General features: G+C 31.4%; 9 protein-coding genes and 1 long non-coding RNA gene across 10 annotated transcripts; 5 read left to right on the forward strand and 5 right to left on the reverse strand.

The window, feature by feature from the left end:
- The first annotated feature begins 10 nt into the window (after nucleotides 1–10).
- Pus1 (Pseudouridine synthase 1) lies at nucleotides 11–2,605 on the forward strand. Its single transcript, XM_047056185.2, has 2 exons — nucleotides 11–231; nucleotides 292–2,605. Exons 1-2 carry the CDS (start codon nucleotides 134–136, stop codon nucleotides 1,388–1,390), a joined length of 1,197 nt encoding a protein of 398 aa, XP_046912141.2. The 5' UTR covers nucleotides 11–133; the 3' UTR covers nucleotides 1,391–2,605.
- On the reverse strand, nucleotides 1,413–5,427 carry LOC124493114 (uncharacterized). The gene is made up of 3 exons (XM_047056183.2): nucleotides 4,801–5,427; nucleotides 2,679–3,202; nucleotides 1,413–2,605 (listed from the first exon to the last, which is right to left on the reverse strand). The coding sequence occupies exons 1-3, from the start codon at nucleotides 4,984–4,986 to the stop codon at nucleotides 1,753–1,755; spliced, it is 1,563 nt and encodes a 520-aa protein (XP_046912139.1). The 5' UTR covers nucleotides 4,987–5,427; the 3' UTR covers nucleotides 1,413–1,752.
- A 9,048-nt stretch (nucleotides 5,428–14,475) lies between these two features.
- LOC124492673 (uncharacterized) lies at nucleotides 14,476–15,337 on the reverse strand. Its single transcript, XR_006959052.2, has 3 exons — nucleotides 15,224–15,337; nucleotides 14,962–15,125; nucleotides 14,476–14,786 (listed from the first exon to the last, which is right to left on the reverse strand). It is a non-coding gene; the product is annotated as an uncharacterized LOC124492673 (long non-coding RNA).
- A 234-nt stretch (nucleotides 15,338–15,571) lies between these two features.
- LOC124492667 (box C/D snoRNA protein 1) lies at nucleotides 15,572–16,942 on the forward strand. Its single transcript, XM_047055628.2, has 3 exons — nucleotides 15,572–16,152; nucleotides 16,207–16,292; nucleotides 16,357–16,942. Exons 1-3 carry the CDS (start codon nucleotides 15,747–15,749, stop codon nucleotides 16,864–16,866), a joined length of 1,002 nt encoding a protein of 333 aa, XP_046911584.2. The 5' UTR covers nucleotides 15,572–15,746; the 3' UTR covers nucleotides 16,867–16,942.
- A 546-nt stretch (nucleotides 16,943–17,488) lies between these two features.
- LOC124492669 (uncharacterized) lies at nucleotides 17,489–18,518 on the forward strand. The gene is made up of 2 exons (XM_047055629.2): nucleotides 17,489–17,672; nucleotides 17,745–18,518. The coding sequence occupies exons 1-2, from the start codon at nucleotides 17,570–17,572 to the stop codon at nucleotides 18,413–18,415; spliced, it is 774 nt and encodes a 257-aa protein (XP_046911585.2). The 5' UTR covers nucleotides 17,489–17,569; the 3' UTR covers nucleotides 18,416–18,518.
- On the reverse strand, nucleotides 18,180–19,405 carry LOC124492670 (N-alpha-acetyltransferase 50). Its single transcript, XM_047055630.2, has 3 exons — nucleotides 19,124–19,405; nucleotides 18,919–19,061; nucleotides 18,180–18,837 (listed from the first exon to the last, which is right to left on the reverse strand). The coding sequence occupies exons 1-3, from the start codon at nucleotides 19,246–19,248 to the stop codon at nucleotides 18,497–18,499; spliced, it is 609 nt and encodes a 202-aa protein (XP_046911586.1). The 5' UTR covers nucleotides 19,249–19,405; the 3' UTR covers nucleotides 18,180–18,496.
- Nucleotides 19,406–19,491: 86 nt separating this feature from the next.
- Ufc1 (Ubiquitin-fold modifier conjugating enzyme 1) lies at nucleotides 19,492–20,452 on the forward strand. Its single transcript, XM_047055634.2, has 4 exons — nucleotides 19,492–19,690; nucleotides 19,766–19,897; nucleotides 19,973–20,140; nucleotides 20,212–20,452. Exons 1-4 carry the CDS (start codon nucleotides 19,568–19,570, stop codon nucleotides 20,281–20,283), a joined length of 495 nt encoding a protein of 164 aa, XP_046911590.1. The 5' UTR covers nucleotides 19,492–19,567; the 3' UTR covers nucleotides 20,284–20,452.
- TfIIB (transcription factor IIB) lies at nucleotides 20,277–21,548 on the reverse strand. The gene has a single exon (XM_047055627.2). The coding sequence runs from the start codon at nucleotides 21,411–21,413 to the stop codon at nucleotides 20,481–20,483; it is 933 nt and encodes a 310-aa protein (XP_046911583.2). The 5' UTR covers nucleotides 21,414–21,548; the 3' UTR covers nucleotides 20,277–20,480.
- A 69-nt stretch (nucleotides 21,549–21,617) lies between these two features.
- On the reverse strand, nucleotides 21,618–23,846 carry eRF1 (eukaryotic release factor 1). The gene is made up of 5 exons (XM_047055625.2): nucleotides 23,374–23,846; nucleotides 22,854–23,308; nucleotides 22,607–22,797; nucleotides 22,387–22,516; nucleotides 21,618–22,317 (listed from the first exon to the last, which is right to left on the reverse strand). The coding sequence occupies exons 1-5, from the start codon at nucleotides 23,457–23,459 to the stop codon at nucleotides 21,854–21,856; spliced, it is 1,326 nt and encodes a 441-aa protein (XP_046911581.1). The 5' UTR covers nucleotides 23,460–23,846; the 3' UTR covers nucleotides 21,618–21,853.
- A 149-nt stretch (nucleotides 23,847–23,995) lies between these two features.
- LOC124492671 (E3 ubiquitin-protein ligase ARK2C) lies at nucleotides 23,996–24,830 on the forward strand. The gene is made up of 2 exons (XM_047055631.2): nucleotides 23,996–24,102; nucleotides 24,165–24,830. The coding sequence occupies exon 2, from the start codon at nucleotides 24,202–24,204 to the stop codon at nucleotides 24,565–24,567; it is 366 nt and encodes a 121-aa protein (XP_046911587.2). The 5' UTR covers nucleotides 23,996–24,102; nucleotides 24,165–24,201; the 3' UTR covers nucleotides 24,568–24,830.
- The last annotated feature ends 3 nt before the right edge of the window (nucleotides 24,831–24,833 follow it).

Below are 24,833 nucleotides of genomic sequence, written 5' to 3' on the forward strand. Positions count from 1 at the left end.
AAACATTCGTCAAGAATGAGCCAATGACACTATTTTACAACAACGATCAACATAGATTAATATAGCCGATTCTTTTTTTTTAACACATGCTGCCGCTGGTTTTTCCATTCTCATCAATGATATATTTGGATCGATGAAATTTTTAATTGAAACGATGGGAAAAGCAAAAAAATGGGTAGTTTGCCTCGGTTATTCGGGACGTGGCTATTATGGAATGCAAACACAACGAAGGTATTATTCTTTTGTTTATGGTTGAGTTGAAATTTTAATATTTTTCATACCCGAAAACAGAGATAACAAAGTTGTCGACGATTTGCCAACAATCGAAAGTGAATTATTAAAGGCATTTCTTCAGACCGAACTTATCAATGAAAATGAATATCATAGTCCTAGTTTAATGTATTTTCAGCGTGCTGCTCGTACTGACAAAGGAGTTTCAGCTTTAAAGCAAATTATTTCAATGAATTCCAGTGCTGATCTTAAATTGTATTTGCCCAAAATCAATGAAAAATTACCGAATCAAATTAGGATTTTTGGTGCCAAACGATCGACAAAATATTTTGATAGTAAAAATTTCTGTGATTGTCGAACATATAGCTATTTAATGCCTTCGTTCACAATTGGTCCAAATCTCGATGAATCATATCGTGTTTCCAATGAAATGATTGAAAAATTTAATTCCATTTTAAAACAATACGTTGGCACTCATAATTTTCATAATTTTACATCGCAGAAAAAACCACTGGATCCAAGTGCAAAACGTTATATAATCAGCTTTGATTGTTCACAACCTTTTCTATTGAAAGAAAATAATGATGACGAAGAAAAACAAATGGAATTTATTGTGGCTCGCATTAAGGGTCAAAGTTTTATGCTGCATCAGATTCGTAAAATGATTGGTTTAGCCATTTCCATCATGAGAGGATTTGTCGATCAAGATGTTATTAAACGTTCATTTTCCATAGATCGAATAGACATACCAATGGCACCGGGTCTTGGTTTGATGTTGGAAGAAGTACATTATGAACAATATAATAAAAAATATGGCGGTGATGGTATTCATGAGCCAATCGTTTGGGATGAATTCAATGATGAAATTTATCATTTCAAAAATAAATTCATTTATCCAGAAATAGTGGCAACCGAATTGAATGAATCATCAATGTTACAATGGTTAAATACATTACATATTCATACATTCGATATACGTAATCATGATGGTAAAGTTGCCGTAACGAATAAAAAGAAACCAATATCCGAAATGAATGGTGAACAAGTCAATGATGATGATGATGATGATAATGGCGATTCACCATCAACATTTTGTTCAACAGGAAACAAAAAAATCAAAATTGAAAATGAAAACCACACGATAGACAAATGTATGTGAATATATTATGATAATGAATTCATTTAAATAAATTTTTTTTTTATTTTTTGTAAAATATTTTTTCAACAATCTATATATATTATTATATTATATAATTTCATCATTATTAATTAAATAAAACGAGAAAGACAAAAACAACGTATACGTGTTTGTTGTTGTTGTTGGTTAAAAATATTGTGTGTTTTGTTTCAAATAAAAAATATTGCGCGTGTGTCTGTGTATGTGTGTATTTGGTCATCAAATCAAATTGAATAAAATAAAAACAAAATTTTGACGATGATGGAAATGAAATTATAAAAACAGATGTTTTGAACTGGTTTTGTTTTGTTTTTTGTTTTTTTGGTTTAACGTCATGTTGCTGTTCAGTCTAAAACTCTAATGATCAATACCATAACATTAACGAAACCTTTAACAAATTTTCTTTGTACTGAACGTTTCTTTTTCTCACTAAAACCTTTTTCATAGCTCAATGATTTGGTTAATCTTGGCTGTATAATTGTGGCTTGATTATCATCATTATTGTTATTATCACAATCAATGTTTGTTGATTCGTAATGTCGCGTTATTCGCATTTTGTACGGTTTCATTGCATCAGGCAGTTCAATATTATTATCGTTCATCATTATATTCAAAAGAATTTGCTTTTCATCACTATTCAATATTTCATCTTTGTATGGGCCATCCATAAATTCATCTCGTTTCATGATCAGATAACGAGGTAGATAAATTAAATCACCCAATACTTGTCGTTTATTTTCAGCAGTCAATTCTAATCGTTGCTGTTTACATTGATGATTGGCCCATCGACAAAGTGCATTATAAACATCCAATTCGGATGAAACATTTAATGTGTCTCGTGAAAGAATTGCTACAACCAATTCTGGATTTGAAAAAAGTAAAAACTCTTCAGAATCAAGAATTTTGTTGCCATCATAATCAATGATATCGAAACAACGACGAACAAGTTGCATGATTGGATCTAGTAATTCTTTGGAAATCATCTGATGTGATGGTGAGAATTTTTCCAATGGAAGTATTTGAAAATAATGTTTGAAAAATGCCAATTGTTTAATAACATTTTCATTATTACATTTAACCAAAAGGAATGTAAGACAATGTTTTGACAATGAAAACATTTGAAAACGATTAGATGCTTCGAAAAGTTTCAATGTTTTTTCGATGGAATTTAATGTCAATTCTTCAAGATAGGCATATCTGTAATAAAATGATAATAAATAATGTGTAATATTCATCATCATTGAATATGGTTCAAAAATGGAAAACTTACTTGAGGATGATTTCGAAAATCTCTGGATCACACCAATCAATTTTAATCTCTTTGTTATTGTTGTTGTTTGGATCATTCGTAATGGTTGCAAAATATGGACTAATATCTTTTAAGAAAGCGCTATGTGCTGGAAATCGCCATAATTTATTCTTATCGGGTCCAACAAGAAATACAATATCGGCTTCTTTTTCATTATTAAACAATTGATGGCCAATACTCGGTGCAGATGGAACAACAGACATGATATTTTCATTAACAAATGGTGATTGAATTCGATTCAAAATTGGTTTGCTGTTATTATCGACAACAAACGATGATGACCCATCAGTTCGTGCACGATGAGCAGCAATAAGATTACTACCAGAATCGATCGTCGAACCAGTGATGACAATCGATGATTGTAATAAATTCGAATTCATAGATGACATGATCGAATTCGAATAATTTTCACGTTGATTTTGCGTTGAATTTTTTTGAAATTTTTTGTTCCATTCGTTTTTATTGTTGAAAAAATGTTGACACATCTATTTTATTTTTTGTTTTGTTTTTTGTTTGGGCAAGTTAAAAAATGGATGGAACATCAAAATCAAAATTAAAATCGGAAAAAAATACAAGTTTTTTTTACAATTCTACTGCTGCAAAATATTCAGTCTATGAGTGGACCACGAAATAGCAAACCTCGTGCATGACCGCGCGAGCTTTGTTGGTCCCTCCCCGGATCTTTGACACACACATTATCCTTTGTCCACACACACATTGTCCTTCGACACACACACACACACACTTTTTGTCTTTCGTCAAAAAACCACGTTTTTCCACAAAACACTAAAAAACCACGTTTTTTGCACACAACACACACTCTCGTTCTTGCTCTCGACCCGATCGGTCATATTCATTTCTTTTTTTTATTGTCTTAATAAAATTATTCGTTTTTTCAACCGACATTCTCGAGTTTATTCAACACTACGCACTAATCAATGGATTTTGACGAAAAAAAAAATCATCTCTATAGTGCAAGTCATCGCTGCTGAAAAAATTTTTTTTCCACCCAATCAAATTTGTCGATGAATAAATCTAGTTTTTTTTCGGAGAATCTCTCTAATCCATTTAGATCATCATCATCTATATTGTCAAATCTGTTGACAGTATAGTGTTTTTATCATCTCGTGTATCATATTTTTTTGTGTGTATGATTTTGATCTTCAAAAAAAATCCTATTATTGTTGTTGTTATTGTCGAATTTTTGAATTTGCCTTGAATTTTGTTCATTCGTATTTCTCTATTACCCGAAACGGCGTAATAATGATGATCTTGAATTATTTTTAGCCAATGAAAGAAAAAAAAAATTCAATTTTCTTTACATTCACATAAACAAAACAAGAAAAAAAAGAACCCTTGAAAAAGAATTAACGCCTCTCACTCTCTCTGGTTGGCAGCAACGGAAAAAATTCATCATTCATTCAGTTTATTTATTGTGTAATCAGGTAAACACACACAAGCACAGAATTTTTTTCGTTTCATCTCCATTTCATAAGTTTCTATTATTATTAACCTTGAATTATCATTATTACAGCAAAACATTAGAAATTCGTTCGATTCATATTTACATATGAATTACACTGGAAAATTGCAATCGATTCTGTAAGAAGAAATTTTTTTCTGTTTTTTTTTCAATCATCAATCAATCAATTTTTTTTGTTGTTGCTATTATTACTGCCACTACCTTATTCTGGAAATGGTTTTTTTTTTTTGGTTTCACTCACAATTCTATAGATTGTGTGTGTGTGTGTGCGATGTGAATTGATGATATACATGAATTGTGTGTGTGTACACATGCGTCATTGAAAAAAAAAATGTTGAGGGTTCAAAAAATTGGGCATAGCAGCAAGAATTTCTAAATGGGAATAGAGTGGATAAGATTGGGCCAAGGCCATTTCATCTACCCCAGATTGTCTTAGGTCACTAAAACACCAGATAGGAATAGGTCAACAGTGGTCGACATAACTAGTGTCAAGGCCAACACCACCACCACCACCATTGATCTATGTGTGTCTGTGTGTGTGTGATGCTTTGATGTGGAGGTAACGAATTCGAATGTTTTTTTTTTTTTTTTTTGACTTACCGGTGAACAACAATTGGGACAATATCCAGGAATAAATTTTGTACTACATAATTTGCATCTTTTATGTAGAAAACTATGAAAAAACATTCGTTCTTTTTGTTTCTGGGCCATTAAACGATCGGTATCATCACGTGAATTGCGACAACGATTCATATTACGACCATTTTCTTTTGACATTGTAATCATGATTATTGTTGTAATTGCACTGGTGATGATGATGATTTTTATTAAATTAAATTGAACGATTCAATGAATGTGAATTTGTTTATCAATATAATGCAGGCGCTTGTATAATTCATGTACGGATTGTTTTGTTTATGCGAAAGAATCAATTTGTTGTACACAAAATCCAAAATTCTATTGGCTACAAATGATCACAAAACGAAAATTTTATATAAGTAAAAATCGTATGTACCGTCGTTTGTTCACCAAAAAAAAAAAACGATCCGTACCGAACAAAGTATTACCGACGAATGAACACTACAGAGATAACTCATCATCATCATCATCATATGATGGTTGTTGTTGATGGTGATGATGATGATGACAATATAACCGCCGTGTATGTTCAATATAACATCAACTGTTGTTTTTTTTGTTGTTGTTGTTGTTTGCTATTTTATTATGAAAATAAAAGATGAACAATTTTTAGCTAGTGTGTTTGATGGTGTGAAAGGCATTTTGCCAAAAAAATGAGGTCCAACAACAACAGCAACAACCAAAAAAAAAAAAATCCCGTGTATTCGTAAACGATACGATTCTATATCGGTTGTGTGTGTGTGTGTTGCATACTTCTAAGACATAGACTTCTACGATGACGACGACGACGACGATTCCTATAAATTTCGATTCAAACTCTAATCTCATGAATCCAACAAACAAACCGAGAAAAAAAAATTTTTTTTTTTATCTACAACTACATTTTTGTCAATTAAAGAACTACACACGACACGACTCCACACAACTAGGGCCACAGCAGCAGTGGCAACAACAAAAAAAAACATAGGCAGTAGCAACCGGAACTAGTTAATATAAAACTATGACGTGTGATTCGGTTATGATGATAAAATGAATCAACACAACAACATCGTCGCAGAATCATCATCATCATCATCGTTGATATATGAAGATCATTGCCAAACCGAAAAATGAAAAAAAAAGACAACAGCAACATTGTGTATCCGGGCTGCTAATACATTTTCATTGGAAGACCAAAAAAAAAAAAAAAAAACCAATTCCACTACCATCTCCGAAATTGATCCATAATAAAGAAAATTATATAGTGGTTGTGGTTGATAGTGGTGGTAGAGGCGTATTTATATATCTGGATTATTTTTCAATTTTGTTGTTGCAGGTTTTTTTTTCACTAGATTATCTCCACAAACACAAAAAAAATGACAATTTTTCATTCCAATTTCAATAATTTCTAGTAATGGACAAATAAAAAAAATTTCAATTCTCAATTGGGCCATTGACCTGGAAAATTTTATCAATAAATGATGATCATAATCATTAGAAATAAAAAAAAAACTTTACTTACCTTGTCGACCATTTCAGCATCGATGTGACCAATGCATATATACACACACACACATACACAGAATTGATGATACGAATGATTACATCTGGGCCGTGTGGATAGTGGTTGTTACGTGTGTTGCATTTGTTTGTTTGTTTGTTTTTTCTTTTTTCTTGGATTCAATTTTTTTTCTCTTTCAATAATCACATCAAGAGATAATAAACAACCACTTGATATTTTTTTTTTCGCAAATATTTATAGAACAAAAATAAGAATCAAGAATGGGAAAAAAAAACAATAATAACAACAAAAGCAAAACAACCAAGCTAACCACACTGCCAAATTTTAATCATTCTGAAAATAAATTTTTTTTAACAAAACGAAACGTGTGTGTGTGTTGTTGTTGATTGCTGAAATTTTCATCGATTATCAATAAATTTATTGGATAAATATTTTTTATAAAAAAAATGATGACAATTTTAATCAAATTTTAATAGAAAACAATTTTATAAATAAAAATGAATCATGCAAATGGATTTGGAAAAAATAAAAAAAAAGAAAATGTTAGTCAAATGCATTATAACAAAATTCATAAACAAGGTCATCGTGGCAAAAATTTTTTTTTCCTGATGATGGAACATTGGGTATTTGTATTGATAGGAATTATTAGGAAGGGTTTGCCCAAGACTATTTGCGCTCCAAATTGTTGCATTTACACACAAACATATATGGCACAAATACACCCACACACTTACACACACACACAATTCATTTGAATGAATCATATGAATGCATATTGGCCAATTGAATGATCAAATAAATGTAAACGCACATTTTGGAACGTAACCAGTCTAAGCATTTGGTTATTTGCATTAGGTTGTTGGCTGGTTGGTTTGGTTTGAATGTCAATCAATGTCTCTCTTTTTTTTCCATAACAGCAGTAGCAGTCGATATCGTTGTCGTTTTTTGTATTCGATAACTCATCTAAAACATGGATTTTTTTTCGTAAAAAATAAAAATTCATCCACTCATACTCAATAATAATTAGAGAGAAGGAAAAGAATTAAAAACTTGAACAAAAACAAAATTCGATAATACCTTTTTTGTGAGTGTATTTTCAATTCAAATCAACAACAGAGAAAAAAAAATGATCAAAATGTTAAATGTTGAGACTAATTTATATAGCAAATCTACCAGTGAGAAATGACAAACAAACAAACGAAAAAAAAACAGAGAGATGTAAAACAAAAAACGACACGATACGACAACCAAGTAAATGACACATAGACACACACACACACAATTGACATAAATGTGACAACAGATTGAAAACATACATTGATTGTTTTGGTCATAAATAATTAATAATTGGTCCATAAAAATAACAACAACAACAAGAGCAGCCAATAACCAAAGATTCAACAAATGTGTGTTGAACATGGGGTGGAAAAAAAAGAGATATGAAACATGCATAATAAATAGAAAAATGATGAAAATTTTGAAATGAAAAATATGCTGACTTTTCATCATCATCATTATAAAGTCAACGTGTCTATATTTTGGGTTTCTATGGAATAATCACACTAATGATGATATGATTTCAGGGGTCGGTTGGTTGGTTGAATGGTTGGTGGGAAAAATATTTGAGAACAAAAAAAAATGAAATAATTTTTTGCAACAACAAAAATATCAAACAAACCTTGAATACTTATCCAGATATAAATTTTGTTTTCTGAAACGATGCATTTGTTGTCCAGTTTGACAGAGATACCACCAGCTGTGTTCACATGGATTTTTTTTTTGCAATCAAAAAAAAAATCACATTTTTTTTCATTTTCACATTTTTTTCTTAATTCGGATGTGAACCCAGAGTGGCACTCGGTCAACCTGGAAACATTTTATCAATTTATAAACGAAAAAACAGAATTTTGAACAAAGTCAAATTCAAATGATGAAAAATGAAAATCCTGTAAAAAAAATTGATTTTTTTTTTTGATTTACACCATAAACACGCAGACATATTTATATACAGACAGTGACAAAAATGATGATTGTCATTATTTGAATTCAGAAACAAAACTCCCATTCCGATAATCATTTCATTTTTTTTTTGTTGATTTATATTTAGATATAAACGGAATCAACAAAACAAAACAATCGAACAAGAAAAAAAAGGAACAAAAAGAATAAAAAAAAAATGACAAAACACAAAAAATAAGAATACATGCAAGCATACTAATTGAATGTGAAAATGATCATCATAACAATTAATCAGATAAAAATCAAAACAAAACAAACAAAATCAGATCATCATTGTATTTTGTAGAATTGAAAAAAATTAATTGGCAATCTGACGATTATCTGATGTTGTGGTTTCCAAACAACCAACCAAACAAATAGACAAACAAACTGAATCGATAAATGATCAATAAAAGAATTCTTTTTCAAATATAGCCAAAAAAAAAAAAAAAAAATCGTAACAATGAAAAGAGAGATGATAAAAAAAATAGACAATTGTCAATTGCGCTTACCTGGTGGTTTTTTTTTGATTGATTGATTGATTGGTTTTTTTTCTTTTCGGTTGCAATCACATTCAATTGTTGTCTTTTAAAACAAATCACTTTTTGTTAAATCAAATTATTCATGTATCGATGCTGTGTAGTATGAATGTGTGATTGGCTTAGACGACCAGGATTTTACATAAAATGTAAACGCAATTGAAAAAAAAGAAAATTCAGGTGTACATATTACACACACATTTGTATTTTGTCATTCACACACACACATATATATACAAACAATGTATGTGATTCGATGGTTTGCCATTTTTTATTTTCATATCATCATCATCATCACGATGATGATGATTATGGATTGATTGATTTGTATTTGAATTTTGGCTGCAGCTGATGATTGAATATGATCAACATTTTCTAATTTTCGTTATAAAAAAAAAGTTTCACAAGAAAAAAAAATTCAAATAAAGTCCATGATGATCAAACATAGTGTTTAACATTAGGTTGACATTGCAATCATAACAAAAACAAAAATCCATTTAGAAAAAAATGAAATTTTTTAAAAAAAAAACTTTAAATTATTGCTGAATCTTATAGACAAATAATAATAATAATTTGTTTGTGCATCCACAAAACAAGAAAATAATAAGCAAGAGAGAAAGAGAGTGAGTGAGTGACAGATGAATATAGAAAAATTAATTATGAGGAATGTATCTGCGCGCATCCAATAACTTTTGGTGGATAAAATCATTTTTTTTTTTTTTTTTTTGCTAGAGAAAACCAGAAAAACAAAAAAAAAAATCAAAGTAGCCGTAATATACACATTGATGATGAATTTAGCATTTTTTGGTTGGCGTAAAAACCTCATCCACTCAATACATCTATCCAATATGTGTGTGTGTGTGTGTGTGAAAACTTTAATATTTTAAAAACAAAACAAAACAAAAAAAATTACCATTCATAAACGTAATAATATATATAACAAAATCGCAATCGACTTTTCAAGATCCAAAAAGAATCTATAATTCTAAATTCTAAATTCATTTTGGAATCATAAAAATTTATTATTAGTGTGCGTATCGCAAGCTGTTGTCGTTGTTGTTGTTATTGATAATTTTTTTTTAGTTTACGCGTTTCATAAAGCCTAAATCATTTCCACATCACCATCAACAATGAATGATGATGATGACAACATTGACATCGCCAATCACCATCACCATTGCCATTGCCATCATCATCAGAAAAAAAAACAAACCTACGCAGTTATGTTTTCAATTGGTTTTAGTTTGGTTTGGTTTCTTTGGTACTCTTCATCATCATCATTCACATTGGATAAAGACGAAAATTATGGCTCGCTGTATATGTACATGTGTATGGCACAAAAAAAAATTGGTCGCACTTTTTTAGGTGGATCAATGTTGTTGTTGTTGTTGTTGTCGTCGTTGTTGTGTAATTTGCGTGTCTGTATCTGAGAAAGAGAGTGAGAGAGAGGTGTACCTTATAAAGCGTTTCATTTTTTTTTTGTAGAAAGAAAGAAAAAGAAAAAAAAAATTCACTTGTATTATCAACAACAAAACCAACTCCATGTACGCACAAAAACACATACATACCGAAAAAGCTAGAGCGAGAGAGAGAGAGAGACAGACGCCATGATTATCCTAACCACCAACAATAATTTTCAAAGGTTTGTTTGGTGTGGTGGACGCCATATACATCTACTTTTTACTGATTATTAACAGAAAAAAATCGCCATTCTTTTTCATGTGTATATGTGTGTGTGTGCGTTTTGGTGATGATGGTCGTGGTGCGGGCGTGTATTATTTCATTTGTTTTTTTTTTCTTTTGGGTTTCAAAAGAAAAATATACAGCATTTCATATACACACACAGAGAGACACACTCTGTCCTTATGGATTCATATTGGATTTTGTTGCGACTGCGGCTGGTTGGTTGAAAACTTTATTTCTTGAACAAGCTAGCTATTGAATTTGATGTACATGTGTGTGTACACGGTTGGGTAGATTTTTATTTCCAAAGAATCTTTTCAAAAAACCAAACTAAACGAGAAACGAGTAGGACCAAAGTACATGTAGTGTGTGTGTGTGTGTGTGTGTAGAAACCCTCGATCCATCCATCCAGCATTGATCAAAAAAAAAAAACTAAAAAAACGCATTTCATCAACCATCACCCAACCGGTGGTGGTGAACCAAGTAGAGAAAGAAAGAGAGAATGCGACCGGTTCGCTTTCATGAAAAGACGTTTGAAAAAAAGCAGAAAAAAATTTGATTTTGTTTTGTTGTCGCGTTCGTTTCAATGATGATGATGATGAAGATGGAGGTGATGATGCTGCTGCTACAGCCAGAAACAAGCAGCAACAACAACGACGACAACATCAACATTGAAAAAAATGACGTCAATTTGAATGACAACAAAAACATTCGCGTCGTTACTAACCAAACACAAACGATGATGATGATGATTGGAGGTTTTGGTCCAACCAACAACAATAATGAGCAACCAAAAAAAAACCCAAAACAATCACCAGATATCAAAAAAAACAGACTATCTCGAGAATCATAAGAATCTAGAATCATATCATCGTTATTGAAAAACAAAATAAAATAAATCAGCTAACAAGTGACCTCAAATGACATTATGCTGTAATTGTCATGGTGATAATAATGGTGTTTATTATTTGTATAAAAATAGAGATTTTCAACAACAACGACTCTATTTTACGAGGAGAAGACATTCGAAAAACAAAATTCCATAAACTTACCCTTATTTGATGATGACAGCTGAACCAAAAAACACACACACACACAAATAGATTTACTGATTTGATGACAAAATCTTGTTGATATCAAATCATGTCTCATTTTATAAGGTCATTAGGTTATAGTTGTCATGTAGTCATCATTTTTTCGGATAATGAAATAAAAACAGTAACAGCTTTTTCTTCTTCTTTGTCGAATGACAACAACAACAACAATAATTTGATTAAATGATGAGTGAAAATGGAAAAAAAACAAAATTCAATGATAATTGAATGAACAAAAAAAAACATTTTTCGTCGTAAACACAATGTCAATATATGATAGAAATTGGGCTATTTTGAAATATTTGATGAATTTCAATTTGAAAATATTCACATTTATCGAATATGTCATCACATCGATAATGTTAAATAGAATAATTTCAATCTTGATGAATCGAATGACAATGGTCATTCGATGTGATAATGATGAAAACAGTGGAAAATAATGCGAATAATAATTCTTCATCGTTGTAGAATCATTGAAAATATAGTGCGTGTTTTGTTTTGTTGTGTTGTTGTTGTGTAGCACACTCTATCATACATACATACATACACAAACACAGTAGAAAGAAAACAGCCATCGTGGCGATGTAAGAATGGACGCCAAGTTCGGGAATAATAATGATGATGATGATGATTAGAATCATACTCTGAGATCATTGAAGGCGCCGGGTGGTATAGAATGGTATAGAAACATACTACCACCACCACGATCTATAACAATGGTACGAATAGGCATAAAATTTGCGACGAATGTTTTTGAATTCAACATCATCATCTTCATCAACTTTGGTCTTTCTTGTGTATCTCTGGTTATATGATGGTAATCAAAGTGATGATGATGGTGGTGGTGGTGGTAGCATAATGGACACTTGTACATCAAATGGCCATTTGTGTATATGGTTCGTGGTATGAATTATACACGAACTTTTTCTACTACGATATTTGAAAATGGTACCAAAGAAAGTGAAAAAAAGGCTTGCCATCATCATCATATATATAAATGATATGTCCGTCTTCACATCATGGGCAGAAGCATAATATTAAACAATACAAGAATTACATTCTCCATCATGGTGTCTTGTTCATCAAAATGCTTGTTGTTGTATAACATACACTATAGTAGTAATAATCATGCACAATTCGATGATTCGGAGTTGAATATTCGCCAAGAATCGCCGTTGATGGTGTTGCAACGAACCACTTCCAATATATTCAAGAAAAAAAACCAGATCGTGACGCCTAAAAATTCAATAGAAAGAAGAAATACGCGCAATTATTATTATTATATAATGATGGCGTCTCATAATATTTACCATGATAATAATAATGGCGCGTTGGCGTTTCCACTATCAATATATACGTGTGTATGTAATATCAATTGGCAAAACTACTACATGAATTCGAGCATGAATTTTTCTCAATAAAAAAATATTACATCGCCATACAAATAAAAGCTGATTGAACAACATGAAAAAAATGCGTAGTTATCATCATGGTGAATAAATAAAACTTGGTTTGAATTTGATGAAAAAAAAGTTGCTACCATCATCATCACCACTTTGGTCTAGCTGCATTTCATGTGTGATGGGGTGGTTGATTTTCATCGTTGATACACACACACACACACATTCGGATAGCAACATGGAACCATGATGATCAGTTTTCAGATTCTATTGTTTAACAATGCCTTTTTTCGATTATGATGCAATCCAATGTAATTGTAAAATTCTTTTTGTTCATTTTAGCAATAAATTGGCGTCATTGGAACCCAAGAATAAAAGAATTGCACAAGATTGCTCCATTGTAGATTGTGTGTATAGGAATGAAAAATTGAAATGAATTTTCAATTAAAGCTTATGATATTCATTGGAAATAGGAGTAGTATGTAGAAAAAGGCTTGCGCCTGTAAATATTCTTGATAATCATGATTTTTTTTGATTCCATGAAAACAACTTGTACTTGAGCAATTCTTGATTTGATTGTATTTCAATGATGATTTTACACCTGCTGCTGCTGGCGATATGATGATGATGATGATGATGTGGAATCATGAAATTCATGCAATTGAATTCCATTGACAGAATGATTGATATGTTTGATTACACACACACACACATCGTAGCTTGTAGATAGATTCAGGACAAATTATTAGCTCACGAACTTTACGAACGTCAAAAAAAAGTTCATTACACCATCATCATTAGTGCAAAAGGGGTAGGATTATTCTTCATTTTTTTCCCGAAACGTTTTCGATTTATAATTTTAATTCGCGGGTTGGCCAATCAACGAAAAAGATAGATCGAAAAAAAAATTTCCATTTTTTCTAATGAAATTTGGCAGCTTAATAAAAATATAAAAATGCAGTGAAAGTGTTGAATATTACATAGCATCCTCATCATCGATGATGATTATCATGATGCTGGCGATGGTGGTGGTGGTGGTGGTTGACCTTTTTGATTTTTTTCTTTTCTTGTCTTTCTATCTAATTTAAAATTCAAAAATGTTGGCAAACAACATTGACATTAGAAAATAGAATCTTGTTTGAATACCAATATTTCTGTAGTCTGAAGGAATCTTTGCATCCATTGAAACCAAAATTTCGATTAAAACCATGAACAAAAAAGGCAAATACAGAAAGAAGAAACAGGTACGGGGCTCAATCATTTTCAAAAAAAAAAATTGATCGACACGGCAAATTTTGAAGGTCATCATATAGAAATGATGATGTCTGCTGTTGTATGTTGTCGAGACGTGAAAGTAGCCATCATTTTTTTCTTTGGCGTTGATGACAAGTAAAGTGTTGTGTTGTGTGTGTGTGTCTATGCCAATACTAACACAAGTGGATAAATTGACCATTCATCCATTTCGATTGGCATCAATGGATTGTGTATTACAATCGCAACAATGAAATTATCCAGGTTTTTTTTCTCGTTTTTAGCCAAAAAGAAATGTCCTTGATTCATAGACTGTTTGTTTGTTGTTTGCATTGAACAATAGCTATTATATAATGGTGAAAGGAATTATTTCCAAAAGAATCTGAAATTGTTGCTACCATCTTGAATGTATCATGAATATTTCAAATTATTCTATTCTATCCAAATTGATCATCAATGAACAGGAGGGGCAGTTTGTCTGTGAAACAAAAAAATTTAAAGAAAAAGAAAGATTTTTTTTTTGTTTAAATGAACATTTCAAGAATCGCGATTGTATAACATTGTAACACATGTTGAGATGTATGGTGGTGGTGGTGGTTGTGGTGGCCACCATCAAATATCATCATCAACATAATCAGCCAGCTGAAACATACCATTGTGTATTGGTGAAGAGGTTGAAAACCAGAATTGTTAATGGCCATGTTACCATCATCATCAACATTGTGTCTTTGGGTATAGCAAAGAAAAAGTTTGCCTTGAAAATATCAGGTTTTCCAATGAAAATGAACAAAAACACAAATGCTTGATAATTTGCGTGCTTCAATATGATTCAATATTAATGGAATTATGAAAAAAAATAATAGTGAAAATGATAATGATCATCATATAGAAATTATAGAGAATAGAAAGGCTTACAATTCATTTTTTCTTCTTTTGCAACGAAATAAACGTCAGAATGAATGCAGATTCCATCTGGAGAGGAGAGACCTGGGCACACCAACCCTCAATGTCAATAGTTTTCATTTATTTTTTTTTGTAAAAAGTGAAAAAAGAAATGGCAACCATTGTTTGATGTGGATTCACCATCATCAATTGGCAATTACACACACACACATACAAATAATTCGTAAATTGTAGACATAATGTTGTTGAACTTGTTTGAATCCATTATATGTGGTTATAATAGATGATGATGGTTGAATGGATTATAATCATAGGTGGGTTTATTTTAGATCCCAATCCCAATTATCATTATGATGGTTATGTAATAATGTCCGAAACAATCAAATTGCTTGATCGCATCAGATTCTTCATCAATTGTTAAAATTAAGAAAAAAAAATTCGAAATTCTTGAAAATCGTGGGAATTTATTTACGGAAAATTTCTTTGTGAATATTTCACTCATGTTCTGAAAATTTTTCCAAATGTGCACCACTACATGCTTGGTTTTAAAAATTTGAAATTTTTTTTTTGGCGAAAAAAAATGGAAAATTCAAGTAAATTTTTCGGTCTATTCGGTAGTGTTGCAAGTGATAACAACGAATCAGATGTAATCGCTGAACATGATGTTGCAGAATCATCGTGTACCATTGACCAACCAAATCATGGATTATTGGTCAATCGTTTTGCCGAAGAAGTAACGGCCAAACAAGAACGAAAAAATGTAAAAAATTGTTCCATCTGTGAGATTAATATTCATAAATATGTTTGTCCACGATGTGGTACGAAAACCTGTTCGATGAAATGTTCAACAAAACACAAACAATCCACTGGATGTTCAGGAATTCGTGATCAAATTTCATTCGTTCCATTAAAACATTATTCAGAAATTCATCTTAATTCAGGTTTATTATTATTATTTCTGTTGTTTCCACTAAACCTCTAAATCATGATTTCAGATTTTAGATTTCTGGAAAAAGGAATTGAATATATGCAAAATTCGAATCGAATTCTGGACAATAATCCAAAACGTCAACTGTCAACTGTAAGTGTAACAATAACAAGATTGGAATTGGAATTATTATTTAAAATTTTTATCATTCCTATAGTGGGCTATACGTTTTGCACAGGAATGTCAGAAACGAAGAATTCAATATGAAAAAATGCCCATCGCATTCAAACGAGCTCGATCAAATAGATCAATCTATTTGTATAAAGAACAAACAATCTATTGGGACATTGATTTTACGTTTCCAAATTGTCAATCAAAAAATGAAGCCTCAGTGTGTCAACTATGTTTTAAATGTAATAGAATTTCTGAAAATCGTCTTTTGGCTGATATAGTTCAGGAAATTATTGATCAACCAAATTCTATAGTCAACAACAATAATGATGATGATGATGATGATCAATGCATCGATCGAATCGATGAATTTGATTTTACGCCATATCGTAATCAAGAATATCAGATATTGTTAAAACATAAATCCGGACGACATTATTATCGTCTTCAACGTGAATGGACATTGAAAAGAAATTTAGAGGATAAATCCATTGTCGAATATCCAATTTTGGTCATTGTTTTAGCAGAATTTGTACATAATTATAATGTCATATAGATCATTAAGGTTTTCTTTAACACAGACATTTTATTTAGTTAAAAAATTAAAATCAAAAGAAACAACCACAAAAAAATCAGAAAAACAAAATTCAATTCAATTCATTCATACGACCAAGATAAATTCTCATTTGTTGTGCTGTAATAATAATTCGACAAATTGGACAAATTTGTCGAATTTTCAATGAATCGATGATACATTTTTGATGGAACAAATGTCCACATGGTAATTGTTCCATTGGTGGATCGATACGATCCTGACAAATGACACACATATCAGTTGGTCTTATCGGAACTGATGATGATAAACTGCGGTTACTGGAATTACCATTCGACGAATATTGATGTGGTGATTCATCATTGTGACTTGAAAAAATTGCCTGGCCAAGCAATGCACCTGCAACGCCAATTCCTGCACCGACTGCAAGAAGTAGAGCAGAATTGCTTTTATTCTGTCGATTTTGATCGCTCATTTTTTTTCTTTATCAATAAATTCTTTTCTTCTTTAATTTTTGGTTATATCATATTACTCCCATTTGATTGAGATTCTGTTTACACTCACTTCTAAAATTCTATTTAAACATCAACTAGCTTATACTGTGTAATTTGTCGTGGTTATACGTTTGAAATATTTTTCTGCTGTCACAATCGATTGTCATGATCCTCATTGTATCTGGAAAAAAAATCCTCCAGAAAAATCGAAAATGACCGAAAACTTGGAACATTTCAATGTTCAACATTTATTTCGACAATTTTTTCTTAAAAATCAATGTGTTTCCGATTCACAATTAGAATGCTGGATTAATCGTACGTATATTTTTGGATCAACTTATCAATCAATTAAAATAAATCGATTGTCAATTTATTTATTTCACAAAGGTATTCAACAAAAACTTCATAGCCCACCAATGGATAAAGAATTGGCCATTATGAATGCCAACAGAATATTTCGTCATTATGGTTTTACCATTAGAAAAGTTTTCTCTGAATCTATTGATGAAACATTCTACTATTTATTGACTAATGATATCGAAGATGTTTTGAATGCCAAATCAACATGGACACAAGCCGAAAATGCATTCTATCATCTACTACTGGATGCAATCATTCAGCCATTCCTAGAAAACGATTTTGATATTGATGATGAAGACGCTTTTAACGTGGCCAAACATCTGGCAATTGGTATGACATCGGCTAACAATTTAGCACGAAACACAACAATAGCGATAATTTTGGGCGAGAAAATTGTTAAAAATTGGATCAATCAACATTGGTTCAAGCAGATTGATTCGGGAAACAAAATAACATTGGGTGTTCGGACAATAGCACAGAAAAGTAGTTATTTAATTCGAAAATATGGTCTATCCGCTTGTAAATATTGTAGTCTGGTTTGTTTTCATGGCTTTTTCTGTTCCCAATGTAATGTTTGTTGGCATGAAAAATGTTTACCAGTCAACAGCACTACTTTATTATCACCATTATTGTGTTCATCATGTGATTCACCATTGGCTGTAAATCAAATTTTTAATAACAAAAATAATAATAATTGATTGATGATGAAAAAAATTTATTAATTTCAATCAATCCTTGTAAATTGAGATTTAACTCTAAAGAGACAGAAAAAAATAAAATCAATTGGTTATTTTTTTCAAATTTTTCGACAATACATGTGCATCCGGAGGTTCGATACGTTTGTAATAATTTTTTCGTGTTTCAATAATTTCGAAACCAAATCTTTTATAAAATTCAATAGCATCTTCATTGTTAATCTGAACATGTAGAAAGATGCTATCGAAATTTGAATCTTTATTGGCAACATAATCCAATATATGTTCGACCATTTTGGTACCGATTCCAAGCCGACGATATGATGCTAAACATCCCAATGTCATTATATACAATCTTCGTGTATTCGGTTCCGATGTATCGACACGACAACAAACAGCACCAACCATAATATCATTGTAATAGGCTAAATTGGAAAATTGACAATTTGTTATTTTTGAAACCAAAAAAAAAAAAAAAAAAAAAAAAAACAGAAATCAAATCTCACCTAATTTAGCTAACGGGCCAGATTCCAAAACATCTTTATAGAATTTGGCATTATAGCTGACAGGGAAAATGACCTGATTTAGGCGTCGAAGTAGTTTTATGTTATGCGGTGTAACATCACCAAGCTCAATGATACCAGGTCGTCTTTGGAACAAAAATAAAAAAAAATGATTACCACAAACAAACACCCACACAAAGAGGTATACCTTTTTCTAATCAAACCATTCATTGCATTCGAATTGTTCTCATCGGATTTCGTTGTATCATCATCATCATCATCATGAGACAATTCATGATTATCATTATTGGACATTGTTGTTTTGACAGTCATTTGTTGTTTGGGCAGATGAATTTAATCATTCACTATTAATTAGAATTGATTTGAAAACAAAGAATTTACTTATTAAACATGTGAATAAATTGAAAGGCAAAACACGTCTGTTTTTTTTGTTTCGGGAGCTCTCTCTTTTTCATACACACACACACACATAAACACGCGCGCGCCTATCACAAATAAGGTGTGTGTAACAATTTTTTTTTCTCACTCAAATTTTTCGGAAAATTTCTCGATGACGACAACACAATTTTTTTTGTTTTTCCCAAACCATCAGTGTTTATCATTGTTTTCACGATTTATCATATACTCAATCATGGTAGATGCCGCAACACGTAAATCATTGACACAAATTCCTCTTCTCAAAACAAAAGCTGGACCACGAGATAAAGAATTATGGCCACAACGATTAAAAGAAGAGCTACAGTCATTGATTGAGGTTCGTTGAAAAAAAGAAAATCCTATTCTAACTGAATTCATTTTCATTTTTTTTTTCATTTCATATTTTTATTAGTATGTAAAAAAGAACAAAGAAAACGATAATGATTGGTTTCGTCTTGAATCAAATTCTGATGGAACAAAATGGTTTGGAAAATGTTGGTACATTTATAAATTGGTCAAATATGAATTCGATATTGAATTTGATGTACGATGAATAATCATTGATGGATATATACAATTCTTATTCTGATTACGCATTCTTTCTCGTTTTCACAAACAGATTCCTGTAACATATCCAACTACATCGCCAGAGATTGCCTTACCAGAATTGGATGGAAAAACAGCCAAAATGTATCGTGGTGGTAAAATTTGTACCAGTGATCATTTCAAACCATTATGGGCAAGAAATGTGGGAAAATTTGGCATAGCACATGCAATGGCTCTTGGTGTATGTTTAGTTTAACTTTTTTTTCATCAATTAATTGTTTAATCATCAAATTAATTAAATTAAATTTCCAGTTAGGTCCATGGCTAGCAGTTGAAATACCCGATCTTGTCGATAAAGGAATTGTGAAAGAAAAAAGTGGTTAAAAGATTTTTTTTTATTTTTCCAAATAAGCCTGATTGTCGATTTGATTTTTTTTTATACAAAATGATTTTTTATATTTTTTTTGTTGTTGTTGTTGTTGAGAATATATCAAACGAATGATGAGCGATGAATTGAAATAATATATGAATTGATTGATGAATCGACCAAAAATTCAAAGTTTTTTTTTCATTAAAAAAAATCACATTTGTGGCAATTGATCGATAGGAGTGACGAATTTAAAATCCGCAGGAAATAATTTGGCAGCATCTTTGATCATTAACTTATAGGATTGCCGGATGGTAACATCGGCCACACCAGCAATGTCGCCAATTTCTTTCTGCGATTTTTTATCCGCTGATGCCTGTGAAGCCATATAAATGGCGGCGGCAGCCACCGATATTGGACTACGGCCGGGTACCATATCCAATTCTACAGCTTTTCGTGCAATATAAGTTGCTGCTCGTTGTACGGCATTCGATAGACCAAGATTCGAACAGAATCGTGACATAAAATCTCCCGTAGTAATGAGATCGACAGAAGTTTCTAAAGCTTTCAATATGAGCTTAAAACAGCGGCCAATTTCTTTTTTAGAAACATTAGAAACGGCACATATTTCTTTGAAAGTACGTGGTACACCTTCTTGTCGGCAGGCAATATAAAGACAAGCGGATGCAATAGCCTCATTACTTCTACCTTTCAATGTACGGCCATCATGAACTTGTTTGAATAGAAGATTAGCACGATCGACAATAGTTTTCGTAAGATTAATCTTATCGGACATATTGCTAATTTCTTTGAATGTATTTACTAATGCACGATCCGAACTGCTCATCTGTTTTCGATTAAAATACTTTGGTTGGCCACTTTCATTGAATGCAGCATCCGAACTGCTTCGACCAATCATCGTTGTCAGATCGGAACCTTCCAATAATGGATTCTCTGCGGCACCAACACGAGAAGGATCAGAGGTAGCTTTATCATTGCTAAATGTACGCCATTCAGAACCAACATCAACCACACGATCACCAACAACGAGACCACATTCAGGACAAACAAGATCACCAGCTCGATAATCTTCGATTAATGCTGCATCCGGATGTGATGGACAGGAAACTTTATTCGTTCTAGACATTTTTTTCGCGGTGCAAGTGTTGTTGTTGTTGTTGTTGATGGCCAATTGTAAATGAAATGCAAGATGATCAAAAAAAAAAAAAAAAAAATTGTCATTTACTCAAAATATACTGCTCTATGGCCAACCAGATGATTGTTTGTGTTTATACACTGCACAGCGGTGTTGAATTTTAATCCAACAAAACAACGTATGAACAACATGTTATGTATAAAATCAACTTTTTTAGCCATCATCATCAATACATTTAAAAACATAGGGCAAATGATTCAAAAAAAAAAAAAAAAAAATCAAATTCCACAATTACAATCAATTTGAAAGTAGAAAAAAATTTGTTTTTTTTTCAATTATTGATACAGTGCAGATTTCATGTAGAAAAAAAACACATTCATTCTAATATAAATATAACCTAACACATTTCCAAGAAGAAAAAAAAACGACATTTAAAGACCATCAAATTCATCAAAATCATCAACATTATCATCATCATCTTGATCGCCTTCGATTGAATTCATATCGACACGATAACGAAGTAATCCACCAATACCACCGAAACCTTTGACAAATTGTGATCCTTCCTGTGAACGATCCGTAACGATTTCTAATGTGGCCCCAAAATTTTTATAATTATTTGCTAACCATTCCAATAATGGTACCGATTCAACAAGTTCCAATTCAACACCAGTCTGATTGTCCGTAAAATGTGATTTATCTTTTTCCTGTTCTGGTGTTAAATGCAAAACTTTTTCTTCACCAAGTTGTGGATTTTTCAATTGATAACGTGTTATGTTTAAATTTTCCCAACAAATCAATGTTTCCACTGCTCCCATTTCCAATGCTTTCAAAGTATCGTTGACACCAAAACAATATTTTCCCGTATCTTGATAGATTTCTTCAAAATATTTGCCTAAATCATACAGGGAAAAAATCAATCAATCAATTCAGAAAATAAAAACATTTGTTTCATCATATTTACTAATAAGTTTTTTCTCTTGAATAAATTTAACGTTGGTCAAAATTTCCGTTGACAATTCGATTGCTTGATTGAAACCATTTTCGCCACCGTAAGAAACATCGACTAATTTCAAGATTTTTGTTTGTAATCTCTATAAATGAGAAAAACAAAACAAAACATTTGATAATTACAAACGAAATGAATGCAAACCAAAAAAAAAAAAAAAAAAAAAAATCATTACCTGGTCAAACATATCAGACTGAGCAAGTTCGGTTTTAAAATCTGCAGATCCGGCCAATATAAGACCAGAAATGTTGGGCTTATCATTTGTAATGAATAATTGTGTGGCAACTTCGGCTACTTTACGAACATAATTATGGCGTTTTTCCATTCGAAGACGAGCAAAACGAAGCGCTGATTGACCACCACGACCTATGAATGAATTTAACATAATAAACACACGAATGAATCACTCAATCAATTGTTACCATGTTTTTTGGGCAAATCGACAGGAAATTTGTGCAAAACTTCGCGTGTATTTCCTTGCAATGTACCGAACAATGCACCATTACCATCCATAACAATGAAACCGAATTTATTATCATCGGCAAGTAAGGCGGATAATGCTTCAGTATGGAATTTATTATCACATAGATACAACGATGTATTGATCGGTTTGAATGGCTCGAAATCAATATTGACTTTCTTTTCTTTTCCTTCATCCGTCACAATCGTACCACAATAGATAACTAAACCATTTGGTGGCACTTTTGTATAAAGCTTCAAACGTTGTTGTACGGAAGTTATAGCACCAAGTACTGATAACCGGTTTACACGACTTTTTATATTGGACGCTGTACCAAATTCATCAGCCAACATTTTCGATACACGTGATATTTGATCTTTTGGTGGTATAATCAATGAAATCATCGATGTTCCATTCCTGAGAGACGGGAAAAAAATGAAATGAAATGAAATTCACAACTTTCAATAAATAAATTCTCTTACCCTCTAGCGGCTTCAAGACTTTTAATCAATTTTTTCACTTTCCATATCTGCACATTACGATCGGCACTGGCTTCGTCTACCGACATTTTTGTTGTTGTTGTTGTTGCTCACAATTTAATAAAATTCGATTGAATACAATGGATAGTTTGATGATGATTGACAAAGAAAAAAAAACGATGATACTTTAATACTTGATGATTGAATTGTCCAGATTATGGAATAATAACAAATAATAAGTGACAAAATAAAATAAAATTAAAAAAAAATATTCCGGAATTTGATAATCAACCAGTCAGTATGTGTGTGTATGTGTGATATATTGTATTACACGATGTTGTTCTTATTATGATGTGAATGGATAAGAAAAAGAAGCAAAAACACGAGACATACAAAAAAAAAAAAAAAAATGCATGCACACCACACACCAATTTTGCAAGGCTAAAAGTTTGCAGAAACAAAAATGCCACACGGACAAAAAGTGTGTGTGTGTGTGTGTGTGTATGGTGGCGTTGTTGTATCGTGGTTTTTTTTTTTGGCTGACCAATGCTCACGCTGAAATCGGTATAAAAAAAAAAAAAAAATTCCATACGTCATTTATGAATTGTATCTTGTAGTTTTTTTTTTTTTTTTTTGGTCATATTAAATACGCCATAAATTTTTGTTTTTGTTTTCATTTCTGTTTTAATTTTTGTTTACAACAAAACTTTTTTTTTCATATTTCAATGTCAGGTAATTTTCACTCATGTTTGTAGTATATATGTTTATTATAAAGTTTTTTTTTGTTTAAATAGCGGCAGCAGCAGCAGCAATCAGTGAACGACAATAATAATGGCCATTGGTTTTTATTCATCGGCCCTTGGTATAGTGGTCGGTATTGTGGCCTATTGTTGTTATTATTACTATAATACAAATAATAATCATACGGAAAATCCACATGGCAGCCAAAGAGGTAATAACCGTAATGCTAGACAACAAAATGATAATGGTAGCCGCTCATCAACAATACCGCCAAAACCATCGGATGTATGCATTATTTGTTCCGATCAATTAACATCACCATTAGAACAATTACCTTGTAAACATTTATTTCATCAAAAATGTTTAGCAAAATGGTTTGAATTTGATTTACGATGTCCAATTTGTCGTTATAAATTAAGTTTGGCTGAATATGAAATCTATAAAAAACGATTATGATGAATCGTTAGTCTCATCATAATCATCACTTGATGTATATTTTTAGTCAATTTTTTGACGTTGATATTTGTAAAAAAAAAAATTTTTGTTTTTCTTTAAAATCAAACTTGATGCTCAACAAATGCAATATAATAAATGAATGTGTATGGCAACGCCTAAATGTTGTAAATATTAATTTTAAAAAAAATCTGAAGTAGTAGGAAACACCGACACTAGATGGCATTATTATTGCATTCAAAATGAATTTAAATTTTTTTTTTTTGAAT

Source organism: Dermatophagoides farinae, chromosome 1 (assembly GCF_024713945.1).
Source record: "Dermatophagoides farinae isolate YC_2012a chromosome 1, ASM2471394v1, whole genome shotgun sequence".
NCBI classification, from domain to species: domain Eukaryota; kingdom Metazoa; phylum Arthropoda; class Arachnida; order Sarcoptiformes; family Pyroglyphidae; genus Dermatophagoides; species Dermatophagoides farinae.